This window comes from Emydura macquarii, unplaced genomic scaffold, assembly GCF_026122565.2.
Source record: "Emydura macquarii macquarii isolate MOO-44397 ecotype Brisbane River unplaced genomic scaffold, CSIRO-AGI_Emac_v2 contig_18, whole genome shotgun sequence".
NCBI lineage: Eukaryota > Metazoa > Chordata > Testudines > Chelidae > Emydura > Emydura macquarii.
In genome coordinates, this window is record NW_027130155.1 from 2,209,826 (window position 1) to 2,231,458 (window position 21,633).

The window sequence follows — 21,633 nt, forward strand, 5'->3', positions numbered from 1 at the left end:
CCAGGGGATATATGATAGAGGGTCTATAAAATCATGAATGGTGTGGAGAAAGTGAATAAGGAAGTGTTATTTATTCCTTCACATAACCCAGGGGTCTCCCAATGAAATTAATAGGCAGCAAGTTTAAAACAAACAAAAGGAAGTACTTTTTCACACAATGTACAGTCAACCTGTGGAACTCATTGCCAGAGGATGTTGTCAAGGCCAAAAGTATAACGAGGCTCAAAAAGGAATTACATAAGTTCATGGAGAATAGGTCTATGAATGACTGTTAGACAAGATGGTCAGGGAAGCAACACTATGGTCTGGGTGTCCCTGCCAGATGCTGGAACTGGATGACAGGGCATGGATCATCTAATGATTTCCCTGTTCTATTCATTCCCTTTGAAGAATCTGGCAGGATAGTGGGCTAGATGGATCATTGATCTGACTCAGTATGGCCATTCTTATGTAGGTTTCGTGAGTTCAGGTACAAACTTGTAACTCATGCTCAGTTCATGATTTTGAGAACAAACCTGTCCAGTTTCAAATAGACCAGGGTCAGTTTGTATTCACATTGAAACCATGAGAAACTCCTACTCTTTCCCCTGGTTTCATCACAAAACTAGGTGCAATTTGATGGTTCCTACTGAGTTTTGGGTTCATGCACATTTGGTTCTCAAAGTGAAACTCTGGAAGAAAACCAAGGTGGATCACAACCAAAGACAAGTTTCCCTGTGAACCCTTGTTTCCCACAGTAATAAATATATTGAATAATTAATTATGGTTTAATCCTGAGATGTGCCAAGCACCTGCTGTTCCCACTGGGTCTAATCCCAAGGTCCTTATGAAGCTATTATTCAATCCTTGCTAATGCAAAAGTACTGTTGGCTTCAGTGGAGTCAGTTACTTTGGATTTCTAAGTGAATTTTGACCATGTGTAAACACTTCAGGAATAGGCACATCGACTTAAGTGTGAATTTTGGATGTTAAGAGGGGCAGCATTGGCACATGGTGCTCATCTTTTAGGGATTTCTCTAGCTTGGACACACCCTTCTCCATGGGAAATTTGTACAAGGACAACTCCATCTGGACACAGATTTTGGGGGAATCTGCCCCTTTAAGGACACCTTGGTCCCCTCTGAAGAGCAATTGTACTAACATGACTCCATCCCCGTGGCTGCCTCCAGGGGAAGGATATCTAGCCTGGGCAAATGTTTAGCATTGAGTCCCTGGGTATTCATCACCTCTCAGGCCCTGCAGGGTCAGGACCTTTGTGAGAGATGCTGATATTTATACTCTCTTTACAAAATGAATAAAAAAAAAATCTTTTGATGAGAAAACCAGAATACAATTATTGTCAGTGTTCATCTTCATGACAAATTGTAAGCAGTGTCACTTTGATGAAGTATTTTATTTACAAGACAGCTTTACAAAAATAATTTCAATAAAATTATTACAAAATCCATTTACAATATAATACAGCTGCATCTTCTCAAAGATAACATTGGGTTATTATGGGGAATACTATGTTTAGGCATACGTTAGGTCAATCCATAGCATAAATAATGTTTCGAACAAGGCACTAACTTCATGATAGTGTACATACCAGTAACAAAGAGTAATAAACAACAAACATTACTTTATAAGTCTCAGATGGTTCATTTGTAAGAGTGGCATTAGCAATATAAAAGCAACAAATGGGGAATCCCAGAAAATGCAACTGTCTTATATTAGTTCTACAAAAGCAGTTCCAGCTCTTCATTTGCATGTGTTTAGTTTCGCAATGAATGTAAGAGCCAAATTCTGCTCGCACGTGTCCACAAGTAACTCCCATTGGCTATGAATGTGAAAACATTAAGCTACAGTGACAACAATTTGTCTGTATTTAAGAACAATTTTTCCAATATCATTCTCTGACATGTTTTTTCAGTGTTTGGCCAAGACAGCAGACAGAGATCAAATCCAATCTTTACAGTACCTCATTTGTAAACTTGCAGTGCTAATTTTTCTTCAGGTTTAAGCATTTAGACACTCAAGGTTGTAAGGCTCTGTGTGTTTGTATCTATTGGTATATTGTTGTTAATGAAAATTTGTTCTTTGGTTCAGGATCTAATTTCTCAGTATTTAAAAAACGTATTGAGCTCCTCCATGTGGCAGAATCTCTGTAACACCCCACCCAACAATATTGCCCCTGATATTACATGAATCTTCTGCCCTAGGTCGCGCTGTTATCTCTTCATTGCTGAGAACTCTATCCCAGATATTAAAGCCAGTCAGTTTTCCTGAAAAGGCTAAAGTTTCATCAAAACCACCTCCGACACAGCAACCATTCTTTTCTTGGCCTATCTGCAAAATTCCTCCATCTGGAATTATATGAGCCTCTGCTATTTCTGAGGCGGTAGCGACAAGCTCCCCATTTGCCCACAGTGATATGGTCCCATTGTCTGAGCTCCAAGTGCCACAAAAGTGAGCCCATTGTCCAGGAGAAATTGTGTTTGGTGCAATTAACTTGTTCTGGTCACTACCCACAGCAAGTACTGCAGACTCATGGCTGAGATAGAATTGAATTTCATATGGATTTCTCTTTGTTCCATAGGAGAATACAATAGTTTTGTCTAGCACCTCAGTCACTTTGACCCAAATGCAGGCAGTAAAGGATTGAAGCGTCATTTCAGCAGTTGGGTGAACACTCCCAAAGATTTTTTTGGAACGCATTGGGAATAAAATTGCAGTTTCACACCCTGGGAAAAAAACAGAATTAGAAATGTTATTCTACTCCAGCTAATTTCTGTAAAAGATGAAGTAGTTGTACATTCACAGGTTAGATTCTTAACATCAATTTACTGCTTTAGGCTGGGATTTCCAAAGGGAGTTGGGTATTCAACACATTCAGTGAGATTTGGGTACCTACCTCCCTTAGGCTCCTTTTAAAATCCCCAAACCGTACTGTATGTTGTAGGAATATGTGATAGAATGAATACATTGAACAGATTATTGCCATGGGGTTGAGATAATCACATTGCTTGGATTAAACAGATCTTCTCAAACAAAAATTTTACATCATCCCTGCACCATGACATGCTTTGTTTGACACATTTTGTTTCATGTGTGTCCCTTTTTAGTCTGAGTTCTTTTCTCCTTAGGAATACATTAGCAATCATGGAAACAGCAATGCTGTTGGCATGGGAGGAATTCAGTGACCTCTACAGGTTAATTTTTAAGTTAGAATGGTTGGAAATTTCTTCCATGCTTTGTGAAACACAGGCATTGGATAGTTATGACCATGTACTATATACATTATAAAGAGCAATACAGGCTATTACCATATTAGATAATGGCTACAGTTTTTGAAGGCGCCTAAGTGATTTACTAGCCTACGCCCCAATGACTTTCAAGAGATTTAGGCTTATAAGTGCTGAAGTCACTTCTGAAAATTAGACCTATGCTCTTGTAACACTTGGATGCTTTTGAACATTTTACCCAGTGTTCTGAACACATGATATAGCATGAAGACATCCTGACTCAGATAAACATAATTAAAAGTAAAGAAAATGCTGTACTTATTATTTAATATTTTTGCATAAAACTGCAAACTGAAAGGAGTGGAAACCCAAAGGTCCACAGTGCCAGATTTGGATCATAGTTATATCAATGTAAATCCAGAGCAACTCCACTGACACCAGATGAGTTATTCTAGATGTACACTGGTGTAATTGTGAACATAATCTAATACTCAGTACATTACAGGAACGACATTTCACCTACTGAGAGTAGATTCAAATCCTGATTAGTTCCCAAGTGAAAATGAGCTCAGTGTGCTCATCCTAGTCCCTTTGTGAGTATCTAGCCACAGCATATGTTCACACAGTTTGTCACAGGGGGGGTTCTCTGCTGGAGTGGACTGAAGCAATGGATGTTGAAAGGCAGGCTTGGGGAACACTGGCAGAGCTATGCAGAGAAATTTCCAAAACTGCCTGCCTGCTTTGAACTTTAGTGCTATTTGTCATTACCTTTCAACTAAATTGGACCCTCAAAAACAATTAATATAAAATGAACTAAAAAGATCCATTTCTTCAGAAGTTCTTCTCCCATCTCCAATCGATGATCAGTATGTTGCTAACAAAAATGAGATTAGTGATGGCCAGTAATAGAAATCCATTCAAGAAAGAAAAGTAACTAATGATAAACTAAACTAAATCCACAGGCGTATTTGACATTCTCAATCCTGTTGTCTAGTTAATATATGGTACATTAATATTCCAATTGACTTAGGGTAGAAGAGGCCCCCTGCTACAATTAAGCTGACTCATTTCCTGTTTAAACAAGATATGGGAGCTAAAATGTCTAAAATGTGTCCTAAAATCTTTGCTTTAATGAATGAAGGACTCTTTCTGCCTTCCAGGATTAGGTTGCTGCATTATTTCATATGCTGGTTGCTTTGAACTTTGAGCACAATAAATATTTTTTCTATTGGCTTTTTTGGAGGGGAGGGCATGCTTGAGGTGGGAGGCAGCTCTGGATAGACACTACTTAAAAATGTTAGGAATACTATCTTGAAACGGATTTTTAATTAGCAGACTTTCTGGCTTTATTATTGAGGGCTAAACAAAATTAAAACCAGCTTCATAGAAGAACAACAAAAGTGTGTTTAGAAAATCCCTTAAGAGTAGGTCTGGCAGTAATTCAAGATGTAAGAAATCAAAACCAGTTGCTGAAAACTCTCTTGGAAAAGATTTCCAGAGAGACCTATGGATGATTTCCATATATAATTTTATATCAAATTAGGATTTTTTGGATAAATATATGGAGACTGATTCTGCCTCAATTACATTGTTGTAAATCAGGTGTAATTCCAGTGAAGTCAATGGAGTTATTCTGGATTTACACCAGTGGAACTGAGATCGGAATGTGATTGTTAAATGCTGGTCAGAATAAGATTACTAAATCATATTGCCCACTGGTTAGTACAAATATGCAAAACTGAAAACTGAATGTTTCATTGTGTGAGTTTGGCATATTGTGGGAGAGACTTGAATATGATGTAACCATCATATTAGTTCTAAAAAAGACAACATTTTTGTGCAAGCAAAAGGAATATTACTGGTTGTGTTCTTTCTGTGTGATCCTTGCCCCTGCCACCCTCCCGTCCCCCTACAATAACTGTTAATATGACACTATATACTATTTGACTTTTTTCCCTTGTTTCTGATTACAAAGCTATTCTAAATTATAGCTGAACTTATGGTCTATCATCATAGGATACATTTCGTTCAAGGTTATAAAATGCCTTAATATTATTTTTAATAGGCTCAGGTGTGAGTTACTGTTTACATTTATGGCTACATTTTCAAAGCTGTAAGAGGTGTGCCTACAAAAATTACTTACTTTTGTAAGAACTCACATTTGCAGCATCACTGCTTATTCACTAGCACAAACTGCGTAACTGAAAACCTAGCTTCCCACATGCACAAACAAATATGGGGTTTTGTGATTCCAATGTGCATGCTCCATTTGTGCTTGTTGGAAAATTTGGCCCATAAAATCATTATATTGGTAATATTAATAATAGGTGCCATTATAGATATTCAGTAGATTGAGCTTTATATTTAAAAGAGTTGTCATGTATTGATAGGAATTTTTCATACACCTCTTTAGTTATTAATACATAGGGGTCTATTCTTCCATCCCTAAGTTTCTCTCATTACTTCAGTCAGGTATCATACAACATTAAATAGAAAGCCTGGAAAACAGGATTTGAAATACTAGATCAGCCTTCTGGGTTCATCTAGTATAGTATTCAGACTTCAGCTGCCATCACTACACCATACTTCAAAAGAAGGAAAAAGCCCTATATACAATATACATTTGGAAACCTGTTGCTTCCTGACCCACCAAGAGTGATCAGTGTTTGCCCAGAAGCATGATATTTGATTGGCTGTTGCCTGTTGACATTGTCAATGTGCTGTCAGGTCTACATCTGCCCCCAGGTGCCCAGTTAGAATTGGTGAGAAGGATGCACAAGTTGGGTTAGAAAAAGTAAAGACTGGCAGTATATGGAGAGAATGAAAGATTTCTATGAACTATTGTGGAAATCTGTCACCAGGAAGGTGAAGGACAAGAAAACATCACATTTTCATAAATTAGTCTATTTAAAATATGTCCACTGCTCTTTGGTCACAGCCTTACTCTGGAAGCCTCTCCCAGCCTCAGCATCACAGTTGGGGTTGATTTACTCTATATAATAACTTTAACTAGATTCTTCTTTGGTCCCCAAATTTGAAAAGCTGGCCAGTTCTTTTTTACTGAGAGCTTGGTGGGTTTCCCCACTGCACCTACACCTTGCCTCCAACTGTCCCTTTACCGCCATGCCCTGATGTAAGAATGTTTAGCTGAGGTGCTGAATATTGCTGTTTTGGACAGGGGTATTAAAAGAGAGAATTCTGGCAAATGCTACTTGGCATAGACTTACCTGCTGGCAGTAAGTGCTGAGCTGCCCACTTTTGGGATCCTTTCATTTCAGCTCTGGTTTGTTCTAGTTCTTCCCACAGAGAGTTCAAAGTTAAATTGTCCCCTCTGCCCATGTAGCTGGATTTATTTTGCTGCTGAAAAGCTGTCTCCAGTTTAGTTGTCCTTTGCCAAACACTCTCCAGCTGGGTGAATCTGTTAGACACGTTGTGGCTCAGCTGCAGAATCTCTTCAAGAATCTTTCTTTGCTCCAATTCATGAAGCTTCTTGGACTCCTGAACGTGATTGCTGTTCCTCATCAGTGTTTGGTCCACCTCTGACGAGACTCGGGAGGTGACTTTCTCAATGGCAGTGGTGCACGTGCCAGCAAAGTTAGCCACAAACTGGATCATTTCTGCTCGTAGGGTTTGCAATTCCACCTTAAGGATTTCATCAAGGGACTGAAGCAGCATGTTCTCTTTCATCTGCAAGTTCTCAAGCATGATGAAGAGTTTGTCCCATTCTGTGTGCTCTCGCTGACAGTCGCATGAAATAGCTGAAGTATAAGACACAGATGTTACTATTTCTCTTCACTCATTTTTTTCAAAGGAGTTATTTAATAAAATCTCTCTCCATTTAATGCCTAGACTCTAAATGGCCAGTGTTTTCCCTTTGAATTAAAACAGGCAATGTGTAATTTAGCCATTCTAAGAATCACAGCATCATTCCCAACATTCATTTTATAAGGGAAAACTAGAAAATAAGGAGTATGGAGAGATTTTGCAGGGACATGCTAAAGTATTTGCATCATTTGTCTGTATTTAAATAATCTGCTTTTACAAAGCACTTTCATTTTGCTTGAAAAATGGTATGTTTGCAATAACTGTTACAAGAGCTAAGTAACAAAGAGCATAATTTAAATATCTTTTTGGATTTTATAGAAACTTCTATCTTGTGTTTAATAACACAAAAATAATTTAAATCTACTTACTTTCTTCAGTAGCAGGAACCATACTTTCTATTTCATTCTCGAAATTCAGGTACATAAGATCATAGTCCTCATTGTTCAGAGCAGAGGAGGAAGACCAGAAAGCACAAAGTAGTATTGTCTCAAGAAATGCTTTCTTTGACAGCATTCTCCAGCTGTTTCCTAAAAGTCTGTGAGTCCTCTGGAGTTAAAGGTCTCTCAGAATTGAGCAGAGACGAGACTATCAGAGTTGAACACAGAAAGCCCTTAATAAATACTCTGAGAGTTCCTGAACTTGAATGAATGAGTAACGCTAGTGCCACTGCTGTAATAAGACTGCTTCTGACTATTATTTTCTTTGGATCGGAGTAGGGGGGAGGCGTGCAAGTTGCACAATCTTGAACCTTAAAAGTTTGCAACGTGGGTGGATTAACTAGAGGAGGGGAAAGAATGGGGAAAGCTGCTCTTGCAAACTGCAACTTTTCCTTTGAGACCAGACTTTTGTAACATGAAGTGGTGGCATTGACAGATGAGAACAAAGAGAGGGGGGAGGCAAATCACTGTGAATTTGATGGATAAAAGCATGAAAATCATTTTACTATCTTGTGTGCTATTTTACATCCCTTTTACAATGGAAGGTGTTCTCTAGCAGAGCTGTTTTACAAATTCATTGTATAGTTAAAATCTGTCTGTGGTCATGGAAGGATTGGAAGAAAAACTAAAATAGCTGGAACTGTTTTTGATAGAAATGTGTTGTAACTCAGTGGATAATATGTCACTACAAGTCTTTTATTTCAGGAGTAACTTTAGCTTAGCTGCTGCATAATTGGACTATTTATACCAAAATACAATACCAGCATTTTTCAGTTAACTTGAAAAGCTCCAAATGGAGCACTCTTGGATTAGCTATTCATCTATTGGTTTAGATACTACAGTTACTTAATATTAGGTGCTATATGAAACTTTAGGTAGATAGGTTAACTTCGTCTGTCTAAAGCTATGGAAAACTCAGTTTCACTTTGCAAAGGGTTTGAACCATTTATTGTTTCAATGTCCTCTCTTTGGTTCAAGTTCAATGGTAACATGATGGTATAAATGACACATTGGGTATCAGTTATTTAGAGAATGGGTATAAATGATCATAAGTGGTAAAAGAGCATAATTTGTATCCATTTGTCGTTCTGTGGTTATGCAAAATGAGTGTCACTTTTATGCCCATGGATTATAGGAGAAGAGTAGTAGAAAAAGCAACAGAAGGATGCAAAATAAAGTAATTGTTGTTCCCAACCTAGCTCCCAACAAAGCAACACCAATATCTGTATATACCCAAACTGGCAAATTCACATTCAGCACTGATACTTTAATAGACCCAGCTGCATGAAATGTCAGTCCTGCCCAAACATTTATTAGTTTCTAATGGCCTATCTCTCTAGCTGCCACAGGCCTCAGAAGAGGAGCTCTGGGCTAATAGTGAGAGTTAATGGAAAGTTTCTTATGCGAGAGACCTGTGTTTCATGGAATAGAAGGATATAAGTTGTGTTTCCAGTGAAATATGCATAAGGTTAACAAATGACTGAGGTGTCTGTTTATGTACTGTATGATATTAAGTATTACTATCCGTTGGTATCTAGCTAGTGGTTAGGGTTCTGTGAACCCCAGGGTAATCTTCAGGATTCACAAGAAAAAAGATCTATTTTAGCCGAGGAGAATACACTGGGCAGACCCTGCTGTATAATGAAGGTGTTGGTTCTTGGCCAGACACTGGGGGAAGTGCTGCTCTTTACTAAAACTTGATTCAGCAGCAAGAGAGCGAGAACCATATGGCAGTGTAGCATCCTGTGGGCCCTGTTCTGCAATGAGTCTTGGATGACAGTGTCCATTGATATCAATGGAAGTTCTGCAAGTGGAACAAAGGCAATATGCAGCCCTGCGCGGGTAAGCAGAGTAGATAGAAAAGTAAGAAAATCCCTGGGTATTCTTTGTCATTAGATTGCACTTTCCTTAAGTACCAAAAATGCCACCCACCTGCATCAACAAATGGGGGAAAGTGATGGGGCCAGCAGTGAAAGGGGAACAGTCCCAGTAGCAAGGAAGGGACAGTCGCCAAAGGACAGGGTAGCTCCTCCCCTGGGAGTCTCTGGCATCCACCAGTGGTGCTGGAACAATTTTGATTGTGGGGGTGCTGAAAGCCGTTGAACCAAACTGTAATATAATGGGAACCACTTCAATACACGGGGTGCAGCAGCAATCCCAACACCCATAGTTCCAGCACTTATGGCATCTCCTGGCCAGCTGGGGGAGGGGGCTACTGAGTGGCCAGCATTCCTCAGCTGCCAGGATTTAGCCCAATGCAGAGGCCATGTGGAGCCTCTTTTAGCTCTATTCCAGCAGCCCACGCTACCCACCCGAACTAGGCCTCACAGATGCTGTGGTCTAGCCGATTGCCTGTTTAGGGGGTCAGAAAGGAATTTTTTCTGCCATGGGCCAATTAATGGAGGGCCAGGGAGTTTTTTGCCTTCCTCACAGCACCTGCAAGCCAAAGGGAAGAAAAAGTGTGTGGTACCTAACTGAGGTATTGGGGTGGTGGTGTGTTTTTGTCACAACTTGCGGCCAGCTACCAGTGTGGTGAAGAGAATAAAATGAACGGTTCCTGGAGGTTAAAAGACCTGAGAATTTGATGATGGGCCTTGGGCTCATATGATAGAGTGAGACCTTGTGGCCTTTACACACCAAGGTCAGATCTTGTGGGCCAAGGTCCCCGCCCTGCTGCATCTTCTTTCCCTCTCCTGGGAGAGAGGGTGCTAGGATTCAGAGAGAGCTGAGTCCTGGGGATAGACTGAGGAGAGCCTACTCCGCATTATAGGTTGTATGGTAAGGAGCCCTGTAATCCCCACACTGGAACCAGTTCAGTGCCTGGTATAGGAGAATATGGATGATAGGCGGGTAGCTCCCCTCCCCTGCATTAAAGTTTAATAAAAGTTGCAGCCTGCTGCTTAATTCTATGCATATGTCTGTCCTCATTTTGCTGTTGTGTCCACATCATGCTCTGTGTCTCTCTCCCCATCTCACTATGAGTATGTGCAGTGCCTAACACAACAGGGCCCTGATCTCTTTGGGGGCTACCATAATACAACTAATAAATAACAGAGTCAAAATAATAAAAAAAAAAACAAGTGAACAACATATTGGACAGGCCAACATTTTTGAATTTGCATGCTTGCATAAGGATTAATGTGCCAAATTTAAAGCACCCACATATGGCAAATTTGCTTCAGTTCATACATATACATTAAAATAGTAATCTAAGACAGTATTAGTTTTAAAACACTATAGTGTAGCTTCCGAGATCTCCTTTTTAATCACTATTGTACTTATAGCGAACTGCTGTATGCTGGTTTTTATTTTTTACAAGCCCCATTCACTGCTGGACAAGTGCATGGGCTGCATGGCACAGAAACCAAACGCAAACATGTTACAAGGAGCTACACTAATGCTGTTGATAGAACTTGTCTCCCCAGTGAGGAATGGACAAGGTGAACTCTCTTGTGGTCATGGCTCTAAGACAGCCAGCAGAGTTATGCCAGTGCAGTGGGATGGGGCATGTGCTCTGGTGGTTCCTGCTGCTTCATGGGCCTCTCCCATGCCTAACTGTAGCCAGCAGCTCATAGTTATAAAATATCCCTAATTGCATGATGATTTTTGACTGGATTGTGCAATTCATAATGTGTAATCTGTTTGGAAAATCTTACAGGACATTAAACTGGAAGTACTAATTTGAAGAGAAGGGTGATGATGTCCAGTGTCATGTTTTTCCATTCACAGAAAGCAAACCAAAATGCCTCCTCAGCTGATCTGTACTGAACCTGAGAATAAAAAAGGCTAGTGCATTTTCTCTCTCTCTCACACACACACACACTCACACACACAGAGCAAGAGAGCATAGAGATGGAAAGGAATACCATATAGCAAGCAAAAGGAATCACAAATTCAGAGCTAAATGCACCATTTTCAGGTCAGGATAATATTAGAAAATAATAGATTAATTTATATTCTGAGACCTTTTTAAATCATAAATAAAAAAGGACAAACTGTCCTATCTATTGTTTGCTAGTTTGTACTTGCAGCATATTCAATTATTTTGTGAAAGTAATTCCATACACCTAGCCGGTGAGATCTTTTAATCTGAAATAATCTAGAGACTTTTAGTGTAACTTTTCTCTTGCTTTATATTTGTCTTAGTCAAACTCCCTACTCTGCCATAGACTTCCTGAGTGACCTTGAGAAAGTCACTTAACCGCTCTGTCTCTCAGTTTTCCCATCTGTAAAAGGAAGATAACACTTTCCTACCTCACAGGGGTGTTGTGAAGCTAAATAAATTAAAGATTGTGAGGCATTCAGATACTGCAGTGATGTGGGCCACATAAATAAGTAAGATAGATGTCTAGAATACAGGGCAAAATTTGGCAGGTAGAGTTGTTGTATCACAATGTTACTAACTGTAATGCACCTGAATTTTAAAATGTTTGTTTCCCCAGACTGCATACTTACTATTAATTTAGAGAACTGATATCACTTTATCAACAAGTAAATCAACATTTAAGGTGGCACCCAAGGCATCTCAGCCTTGGTCTATGCTAGACCGGGTATGCTGGTATAGATATTCTGGCAAACCCTCCTAATGGAAACACAGCTTAGTGGCAAAAGCACTCACTTGCTGATATACCTTATATAAGTTCCCTGAACAAAACAAGCTATAGCTATACTGATTAAAGGTGTGATTTTTTTTTCACATGCCTAAGCACCATACCTATGCCAGCAAAACCTTTAAGCTATCATTTGTGATAGCTATCCTTTTGTTCCAGGGCTGTTGTTCTTTGTCTTTTCTCCACTGAATTTCTTCCCCTCCCGCCTTTTCACAACTGGGATGAATTTTCTTTGTCCAGAAGCATGAGAAGCTCATCCTTCCCTAAAGTTCCCATCAGCGACATTTGACCAGTTAGTAGGGTTTAGGGGTCTAATCCTACATCCCATGCACATGGAAAAGCTCCCTTGAAGTAAATAGGAATTGTGCATGTGGAACGAATGCAGGATATATTTCTGTAAGAACTAAATATTCCAGAGGAGAAAATATAAGCGATTTAACCTACTTGTGAAGGAGGGTACTATACCCGTCTAAGGGTCAGCCCGGAGCTTACAGTCAGGACAGCCTACACATAATCAGGGAGGCTCCCTGCTCTGCCTTAGTACTGACCTATTTAAACAGGAGCAGAAGTCATCCAGCTTGCAAAGGGTGGTGATTGCTCTCCCAGGCTCCAGAAGCAGGGCCCAAGCATAATTTTTTCACGCCCAGTACAAACTTGTAACACGGGCCCCCTCCCACACACGTACCACAATCCCTCATCCCATACATACAATCTCGTGAGCCATGAGAAAAGTTTGAATGCTGAAATTACTGTTACATATTCTACATTTCTGAAAAATGCCCCTCACCTCCCCCCTTTGCTATTTTTGTTTAACATAACACTCAGCCTGGGAGTCCTACAAGTTTGCTGACTAGTTTATAACTTTCTGGTCATTATAGAGGTATTATATCCTGTCAATGTCTTGATTTTTTTATTCTAATGGACCAATGTGACTGTAAACATTTTATAATTAGGCCAATTAACTTTAAAGTTTTATTTTTCTGGCCTTTTTCATTGCAAAATCATGAATTAGCCCCCCAAAGTCAATTTCTCTTGCAAGTTCACATTCAATAGACAAGATAGCTAGGTGGCTATAATCTACAATTTAGCCTCAATTTTTTCCTCATGGTAATGGGGGTTGCAGCCTGGGCCAGGCCCCCCAGGGGCTCCGGGCCATGGTAAAGTGTACCCTTTTTCCCCTGCATGTGGGGGCGTTGTCCAGAAGAATAGCCTAACAAGACTCAGAGACATTGCTTGAGAAGCTTGTAAACCAGGGGTCCTGAACTTGAACTGGCCACTTGAACTGTTATTATGCAAGCTCCTTCCAGGAGACTTTATTAAAGGGAATAAACTTATTTTTGATTAGTGTGTCACTTGTGGCTTAGGAGCACAACTCCCATTAACTTACAATGGGAATTGTGATCCTACATATGTTAGGTGCTTTTAAAATCTCATGCAGTAATATCAGAGGGAGTTTTGCACAAAGAATGTGGATAGGATATGACCCAAAACTGAACTAGGCAGACAGGAAATGGACTCCTCCCTCTGCTGATTCCTTTGGGATAATTCATTAGCAAATACCTTTCCCTTGTGACTGTCCCTAATGCCTTTCATCCTGAAGGATTCGAAGTTGCTTAGCAAATGTTATATTTACAGCACGACCCACATGAAACAAACTCTGGTGCAGGAAGTGCAAGTTGGGTGGCCCTCCAGCTGCACGAGAATGGAAGAGGGGTAAATACCAGGCTGGGATTTATACTTGCCCAGTGTATATGATGGATATAAAACACATAATTATTTGTGATCATGGTTGAGAAATCTTCAATAACCACAGATGAATAATGATAGGGTAATATCCTAGACCCTGCCAGGTCTCCTTTGTTCTGCTGTCTTAAAACTGACCTATATGGGAAACCAAGGATTCATGACTGATGTAACTAGCTCTATGCTACCTCCTCTTCAGAGTAGGGGGCAAGATGGGGGCATGGCTGGAGGTGCTGTACTGTGGCATTCCTTGTAGGTGTAATGTTTCCCAGTGGGTTATTACAAGCTGGCACGATGAAAATTAACTCTGAGACTGGTCAAAGTTGCAATTTAGTGTTTTAGTTCATAGTCAATTTTAGATTATGCTTTTACCGTGTCTTTCATGAACTTGATGTGGTAAACCTGTACTAACTGCTGGCTTTTCAGCTAACACATATGAACCTTTTCTACTATCCAGTGAATGGCCTGTTTATCTTCCAGAGCTACACAGCACAAATTAAAATGGGAGAAAAAGCAGGAGGCCAATATGCCAGTTCCTATTGGAAACCAAATCTACAGAGGCTTTAAGTACTTTAAAGGATTTAGAGAGTGGATCCATGCTACATAGTGATAGGCAGATGTTTTCCATATGTCGTGCAAATGGAACTTAAACATTCCAAGACAGGCATGTACAGCTTGTTATGTTATACATTTCTATATGAGACTTGGTTTCAAATTAAATTGTGCAGGCATATCTTCAAACACAAGAAAATGTGTGAGAGTATTTTGCATCTCTCTCTTTTGATTGACTGTCTCATCTCTTTCCTCTGGCCCCTGGAAATGACACCCTAACCATTTATGTTCAAATTTGCCTTCATGCTCGTTTACTTCTTTAAATAGCCAAATACTGTTTCCATATGGTGGATTGTTTCATTTTATTGTTTTAATCGCAGAAAAGGAGAAAAATAGTTTCTGTGCATTCTGTTGTCCTTTTCAGAGTCATTTAAAATCACACTTTTACTCTGTCTTTTAGGGCTCAGTTAAATATCTCCCAAATCTGAGATCTCATCAGGCAGCCTTCATATACATGGGCTTGTACTCAAGGCTGAAAATAATAATTAATAGGAAGTGTTTTCTATTTTCCCCATATTGCTTCAGTTAGTGAAATTCCTTCTTGAGTAATTTGGTTTTTGGTTTCTTGGGCCAATATACATATTTGTCATTTGTTTTGTTTTTATATATTCCAATGATTCTCAGAAAATCAAAGTTGTTAACACACTGCACCTGTATGGCGTTATCTAGATATCGGGATATTGGTTTGAGAAAGGCCAGCTGGCAGATGAAGTTTTGAAACACATTTGTTCTATTTTCACTCTGTTAACAGGGAACTCCATGTTGCTGCGCGTGTTACCCTCTGTGTATGAAAAGCAGCCACAGCCAATTAACAACCATCTGACTGAGCTGGTGGCACTGATGTCTCAGCTGGAGCAAGCAGAACAGCACCACCTTCTAAGGCTATTTCAGATTGTGGCAAGAAAAAAGCAGTCTGAGGTAAATGTATAATACCAAACATTTCCAGCTCAGGGAAGTGAGGTTATTCACTCTTTGAAGAGTTTATGTTGTTCAGAACATCTTGGCAGTGCATGTGCTGCAGCTGTTCTCAGTACAGTAAAGTATCCCCATGTAGTGCATGTACCAGGTTGGTGGTTCTCAACCTTTCCCATACCTGGAACCCATGTCACAACAGAAAAAGGTTTTGGGACTCACTGCATGTATCCATGAAGAAAAAGAAGATGATCCTGACCCTGCTGGACCTGTTTGTGGCCCCCACATTAAAAATATATGCACTAGACAGGACTAGAGCTTGAACAATACTGCAAACATTTTGTGCAACTACTTCTTTGATTTGATAAATGAATTTGCTTCAGCCACATCTTCTTTTGTGTTTGCTCTCTGAAAAAATTTGAGCAAATATGCTGATGGAAAGCACACTTTAGTGATCTGGATGAATATTTGTGGAAATTGAATTTTAAACTCATATGTACAAATGTGTGTGCTGAAAGCGTTTGTGCACTCAGTCAGACAGGCAAGGAACTCCACCATGCAGCTTATTCAACCAGTTACAAATAAGCAGCACAGCTCAAATTTTGAATATTTGTGATCAATCCATGTAGTAAATTTTCAACAAGGTGCTGGTTGAAAAAATGCAAGGAAATTACTGTCTTCCCATGGGTATTCTGCAAGAAGAAGAGGACATGAAATGTGTCAAATTACTTGTTGCCCGTTATTTGCTCAGCTCTGCTAAAGATATGGTCAAATCATCAGGTAGGAAAATGTCCGGAGTGCTGACATTTCTGCTGAATTAAGCAATGTAATGTAACTAATTTACATAAGGTGTGTGGCTATGTGCACTATGTGTTCACAAAAAACCTTCAGCGAAAAGCCAGATTTTCACGCATGTTCTTTAATTACTATAATTGAAGTCCATGGAAGTTTAATGGACTCAGTTAATCTGTACAGGCTGCCTTGGGCTGTCAGGTAAGATTTATAGTGGTATTTAAAGCTGGCACTGTTGTCTGGACAGGGATGAAGGATCTAAGATGGGAGACTATCCGCCCTGACTCAGCTCATTGTTGCTTAAAATTTCCTTCCACTTTTGGTTATTTCTTTGCCAGTTATTTGTTACTCATCATTACATTTCCTTTTTAAAGATAAGGATGTACAAAAAAGGCTTAATGTTTAAAGCCAAATTACAGTGAACTAGTGCCAGAATATGAGTGAGCAAGAGTGTAACTAGAGCAGAAAATGCTTTGAAAATAATACACCTACTTACACAAGCATGACACTTATAAGGCACAGAACATGAGAACTGGGTACAATGCTGCCTATTTTATAGAGTGCACATTTAATAAATCTTCATAAAAATCCATAGTAGTTTATTACTGCCCCCCACAGTAGCCAAGGAAACGGTATCATAAATATACAGTTACAGAGGAAATGTAACTCCCTTTGAGAACATGATACTTTTCAGTCAGATGGACCCCATTTGAGCATTTCTTGTGGGTCAAAAACCTTCCTCACATGGTTCATACTATCATTACTTTGTGCTACATTGCTTTGTGCATCATGCACTTCCCGTAAAAATGGGATGAGCCATTGTGAACAGTGGATGCCTAACCCAAGGAATATACAAATATGCTTTTAAAACTGGATCCAGTGTCCATTGAAGATGGTGGAAAGACTCTCAATAACTTCAGTGGACATAGGACATAGTGGCCTTATTACCAAACCCAGATCCATGCAAGTCTGTATGCTTGACCAGCTTTAGACTACTGCATCTTTCTACAGTGCTTTGACGCTATGTCACATTGCATAAGTGCTAAGTATTTATTATTACTAACAATTTATACCATCAACACATCTTCCTTGTGTTTGGATAGAGTATTGGTTTCTCCTTATTATGAGCAATAACGCTCCAGAATCCATGGAATAGTGACACAGGTACATTCAACATTTACTCCTCATCACGTACATATATTACAATAGTAGCATGTGATCACATAAACTTCCTATATATAACAACAGTCACACTGACTTGGATATATATTGATAGACACATAAGAGTCACTCAGGAACATGCACACATTACAACTGGAGTATTGATGCTGCTTGTCGGTAGCTGACCATACAGTGTACTGCTTACTGGCTTGGTCACAATTTTAAGGACCAGATTCTCAGCTGCTTTAAATTGCTGTATCTTCAATGAAGTCAAAGGAACCACATCATTTCACACCAGATGAAGAGCTTTCCCTTTATTCCTGTCTTTGTTTCAGCCATTAGCCCTGGGAATTTAGTTGGTCTCTTGAGGAAAGCAAGAATTTCTACTAATCCTTAATTGACTACATCACTGGAGAGATTCATTCATAAATCGTTTTAATCAATAAAACATAGCATTAGTCTGGTACAAGCCAAAGGGAGGAAGTTCTGGTTTTCAACAGTTAAGCAGTAAACAATTATGAAATGGTGCGTTTATGCATGTAGAACTTAAGACAATAGTCTACACTTGTTCCATGTGTGGAACTGAACTCCCATTGACCTCAGTGGGAGCTCTATGTGAAGATTGTTACAGGTGGAAAAACATAAATATTACAAACATGGATTGGCATAGTTCAAAATCTAAACTTAATTGTTCTTTTTATTATTCTAATATGCAGTACTTGTCTTAGCTCCATTACAAATATATTTATGATTCATTTTTCCTTTTTATTTTATAGGTGCTAAAAGAGTGTATTCCTTTTCTAATAAGCCACTTAAGAGACCCTAACAATAATGATATTATCCTAAATATACTGATAGAAATATCAGGCTATGAACCACTAGCCTTGACCAGTTTTCTTCCAATGCTGAAAGAGATTGGTGAGAGTTTTCCAAACCTGATTGGACAAACTGCAAAGATCTATGGAGCTGTTGGGCACATTGATGAGGTAAATAACAAATTTTAAAAATATATGTTTTCCTCTTTTTGTTTGCCGGACCCTAAGTAATAGATGAGAGGCTCCATTCAGTACCTTCTGGACCTGCAACCAAGCCTCCCAACTTGTACATACTCTCTATACTACTGCCAAGTATGTATAACACAGTATGTCACAATTTAACGTTAGGGTGGATAGGCAAGCCAATAGCAAAAGAGATCAGTCAGTTGCTGGCTGCAGTCTTAATGGCTGTCTTAATTGCTGGGTGCAGTTGTGTCCAGCCAGCCCAAGGAATGTAGATAAAATACTGGATCCTGAAGAAGTGAGACATGAACTGGTGGGGAAGGAGACAGGCTTCCACAAAAGGCTACTGGAAGTGGGTAGGGAAAGAGAAAAGTCTAAAGAAGAATTAGGACCATGCATCAGATGCAGTATGTCTCCTCTTCCATTTACAGTTTCTGGACTTGTCTTGTTCTTAAGTCGTTTTTTAAAACTTATACATAACAACACAAAAAGATCATCATTTAGGTAGCATAGCCAAGTCAGACTGCAATACCTAGTGTTTAAATGAAAGGCAGAGCATTTTGGTGAAAAAATCTGCAGCCTTTGTATGTTGCTAAACTTAAGAAACAAATAAACAGTCCCCGATATTGGTTTAATAAAGCAGTGAAATGTGAACTTATTTGGATAACATCATCTGAATATTTGGCTTTGTGTCCATAGTTGATTGGATATTCTAAGCACATGTTCTTAAGTTGAAACTGAGGGTGATGGACCAGAGTCTTATCTCAGGAATACCAGTGTAAATCTGGAATGATTACATGGACTTTATGGTGTTATTCTGGATTTACACTGGTGTAACTGGGATTAGAAACTGGACCAGTGGGATTATTACATATAAAGTCAATTAGTGGGAACAGATTCAGGAAACTCTGGACACTCTCTTTTAAAACTGTGCAATAGGAAAGTCCACAAAAGTTAGGATGGGAGGGTTGTATTGTACAGTGTGCTTGCAGATCTAAAGGAGTTCCTTTGTGACTGGACTTAATATCATGTGATATACCACAAGGTATAGTGGCTGCCATTCAGTGTCATCCATTAGCTATAGTTGTCGTCTCATTTCCTTTTCTAAGTACAGACAAAAGTATCAGTATCTCCTGTACAGCTTGAGGGGGTAAGAGTTGACTTTTTAATGCCGTGTCCTAATTCAGTACTTTTCAGCTCTCTCTGGCAGCCTGTCTGAGTGAGCATGGTTGAATTTTTTTTACACAGCCCCATTCCTATAAGTAATTTTGCAGCACGATGCAAAAGGATTTAGGCTCACAATACTACTGGGAAGTGCATGGCTGAATAATGAATTTGCATACCATGTTAATAATGCCTTTAGGACTACTCATTTTAGGGGTTTACTTGCTAATATGCAGTCTTGATGTCATTCTCAATACAGACCACAGTTCACAAATAGTGAATAAATTACTGCATGATTAACTAATTCATATACTACAGGCACAACTATAGTACATAAATCTCTTTCATATATACTCTCTTTGGGGATGGAGGCTAGAACCCCTGTCCTTCCACTCCTAAATGAAAGGCATCTAATTAACAGTAGTAGATCCTGTATCTTCTTGGTGGTTCATCCCGTAGAGGGTAACATCACTCGCACACACAGCCATTTTGGTCTGTTTTCTGTTATTGATGTATTGTGTTTTAAATGCCCTAAATCACTAACTATATAGGTCTTCGTAGAGGAGAGCACTACAATATGTCCAATCATTTTGTAATATCTGCATCATAGTCCGTCTTTAGATTTATAGTGGAGTGACTGTCACCCATATGCTGCACAGGCTCTTCTTACTTTACTGATATCTGTAAGTACTAAGAAATACAATCCTTGCTGAGATTAACACCGGAAACCTGCAAAGTAGTCACTAGTCAGAAGACCTTGTGTGTTCTGAGGACACTGAGCCCATTACATAGAAACATTATATGTCATAAATTCTAATGAGGTTTTATATTCATTCATGTGCATATGCTTTATGTGTCTCTCACAGTTATTAGACATTTTCCTTCAGTTTCTAATCAGTAGCCTGTAAAATCAAAAATAATGTGCTGAATTCAGATGATTTATGGTAAATGATTCAGATTTTTAGATTTGTGACAGAACAGGCCTGGAGTATAGTAAATGTAAACGTTTTTAGAAATGTAAGAGTGGTTCCTATGTTACAATAACTTGATTAATTTATTCCAGTAAGGCTAAATCCTACAGTGTCCTCTCATTTTCAACACAGTGCTCACTCAGGCAGAACTCACATTAAAGTCAACTGGACTTTGTCTGAGTAAGGGCTACAGGAACTGATCCTGTCTGTATAGTTCAAAAGTAGAAAAACTTTGTAATATCATGGAACAACTTAAATGGTTTAAAACACTTTATTGACGTTTATTTTCAAACTGTCCATTAAAATATCAACATAAAAATATTTGCTCCTGAGACAGCAGCATTCATTTTTCTAAAAATGTAACTCAACATTTAGTTTTCTTTCTTCAGCTAAAAGATCATTGTTTATTTCAGTGATTCATCTTGGGCTTAGGCCCAGTCCTACAGCCTCTCCCATAAATTTTGCCTTCAGATAAATTGCAGGGTTTAAAAAGTAAGATACATAAATTATATTAACAGAAACTCATATTTTTAAATAATTTCAATAATGAATTGATTCCCTGAGGTCAAATGTACGGAAAGACACTAAAGTAACTACTATAGAGTGTTCTGTCTCAGGAATTGACTATATAGGGCTCATAAATGCAGGTGAGTCATGAAAAAGGAACATATGGAAACAGATTGCACAAACAGAACTTTTGTTATTGTATCACGCACAAGCACCAAGTGCCAATGTGCATGCACACACGCAGAGCTTTATAATGTGACTGCTGCTCCCAGCATGTTCTTCAGTGACTACCTTATCTAAATAAAAGATGTAGTTAGACTATTCAGCCACTAGTCAGCACCATACAGAATATAAATGTCCTGCATGAAGGTGCTCTCTAGATTCTTACATTAGGAATTTACCATAGGATTTGCCTTCCTGGATCAGATCTTTGGCCCAGATCCACAAAGGTATTTAGGCTCCTACTTTCTAGGCCTTTGGTTCATCTTGTCCTCTACCCTACAACCAGTAGAGACCAATAGTGAATTTGTAAGAGAAAGTCAAAAAAAATCTAATAAATTACTGAAACTCCCCAACTCCCAAAACAGACAAACAAACAAACTTCCTGACCCCACACAGGTACTTAGCTTATGCTTTGAAACATGACATTTGATTATTGTTATCATTACCTTTAGCTA

General features: G+C 39.0%; 2 protein-coding genes across 14 annotated transcripts in view; one reads left to right on the forward strand and one right to left on the reverse strand.

Annotated features, from left to right (window-relative positions):
- The window catches only part of VEPH1 (ventricular zone expressed PH domain containing 1), a 173,046-nt gene that overhangs the window by 38,500 nt on the left and 112,913 nt on the right, over positions 1-21,633 (forward strand). For all 13 annotated transcript variants that reach the window (XR_010919613.1, XM_067547631.1, XM_067547823.1 and 10 more), the window contains 2 exons: positions 15,203-15,369; positions 18,093-18,302. Coding sequence is in view for 12 of the 13 variants with exons in the window: in XM_067547631.1 (XP_067403732.1) it covers positions 15,203-15,369; positions 18,093-18,302 (377 nt within the window). In the remaining variant the exon portion in view is untranslated. The remainder of the gene's footprint in view (positions 1-15,202; positions 15,370-18,092; positions 18,303-21,633) is intronic.
- PTX3 (pentraxin 3) lies at positions 1,375-7,678 on the reverse strand. The gene is made up of 3 exons (XM_067536063.1): positions 7,418-7,678; positions 6,452-6,982; positions 1,375-2,723 (listed from the first exon to the last, which is right to left on the reverse strand). The coding sequence occupies exons 1-3, from the start codon at positions 7,560-7,562 to the stop codon at positions 2,107-2,109; spliced, it is 1,293 nt and encodes a 430-aa protein (XP_067392164.1). The 5' UTR covers positions 7,563-7,678; the 3' UTR covers positions 1,375-2,106.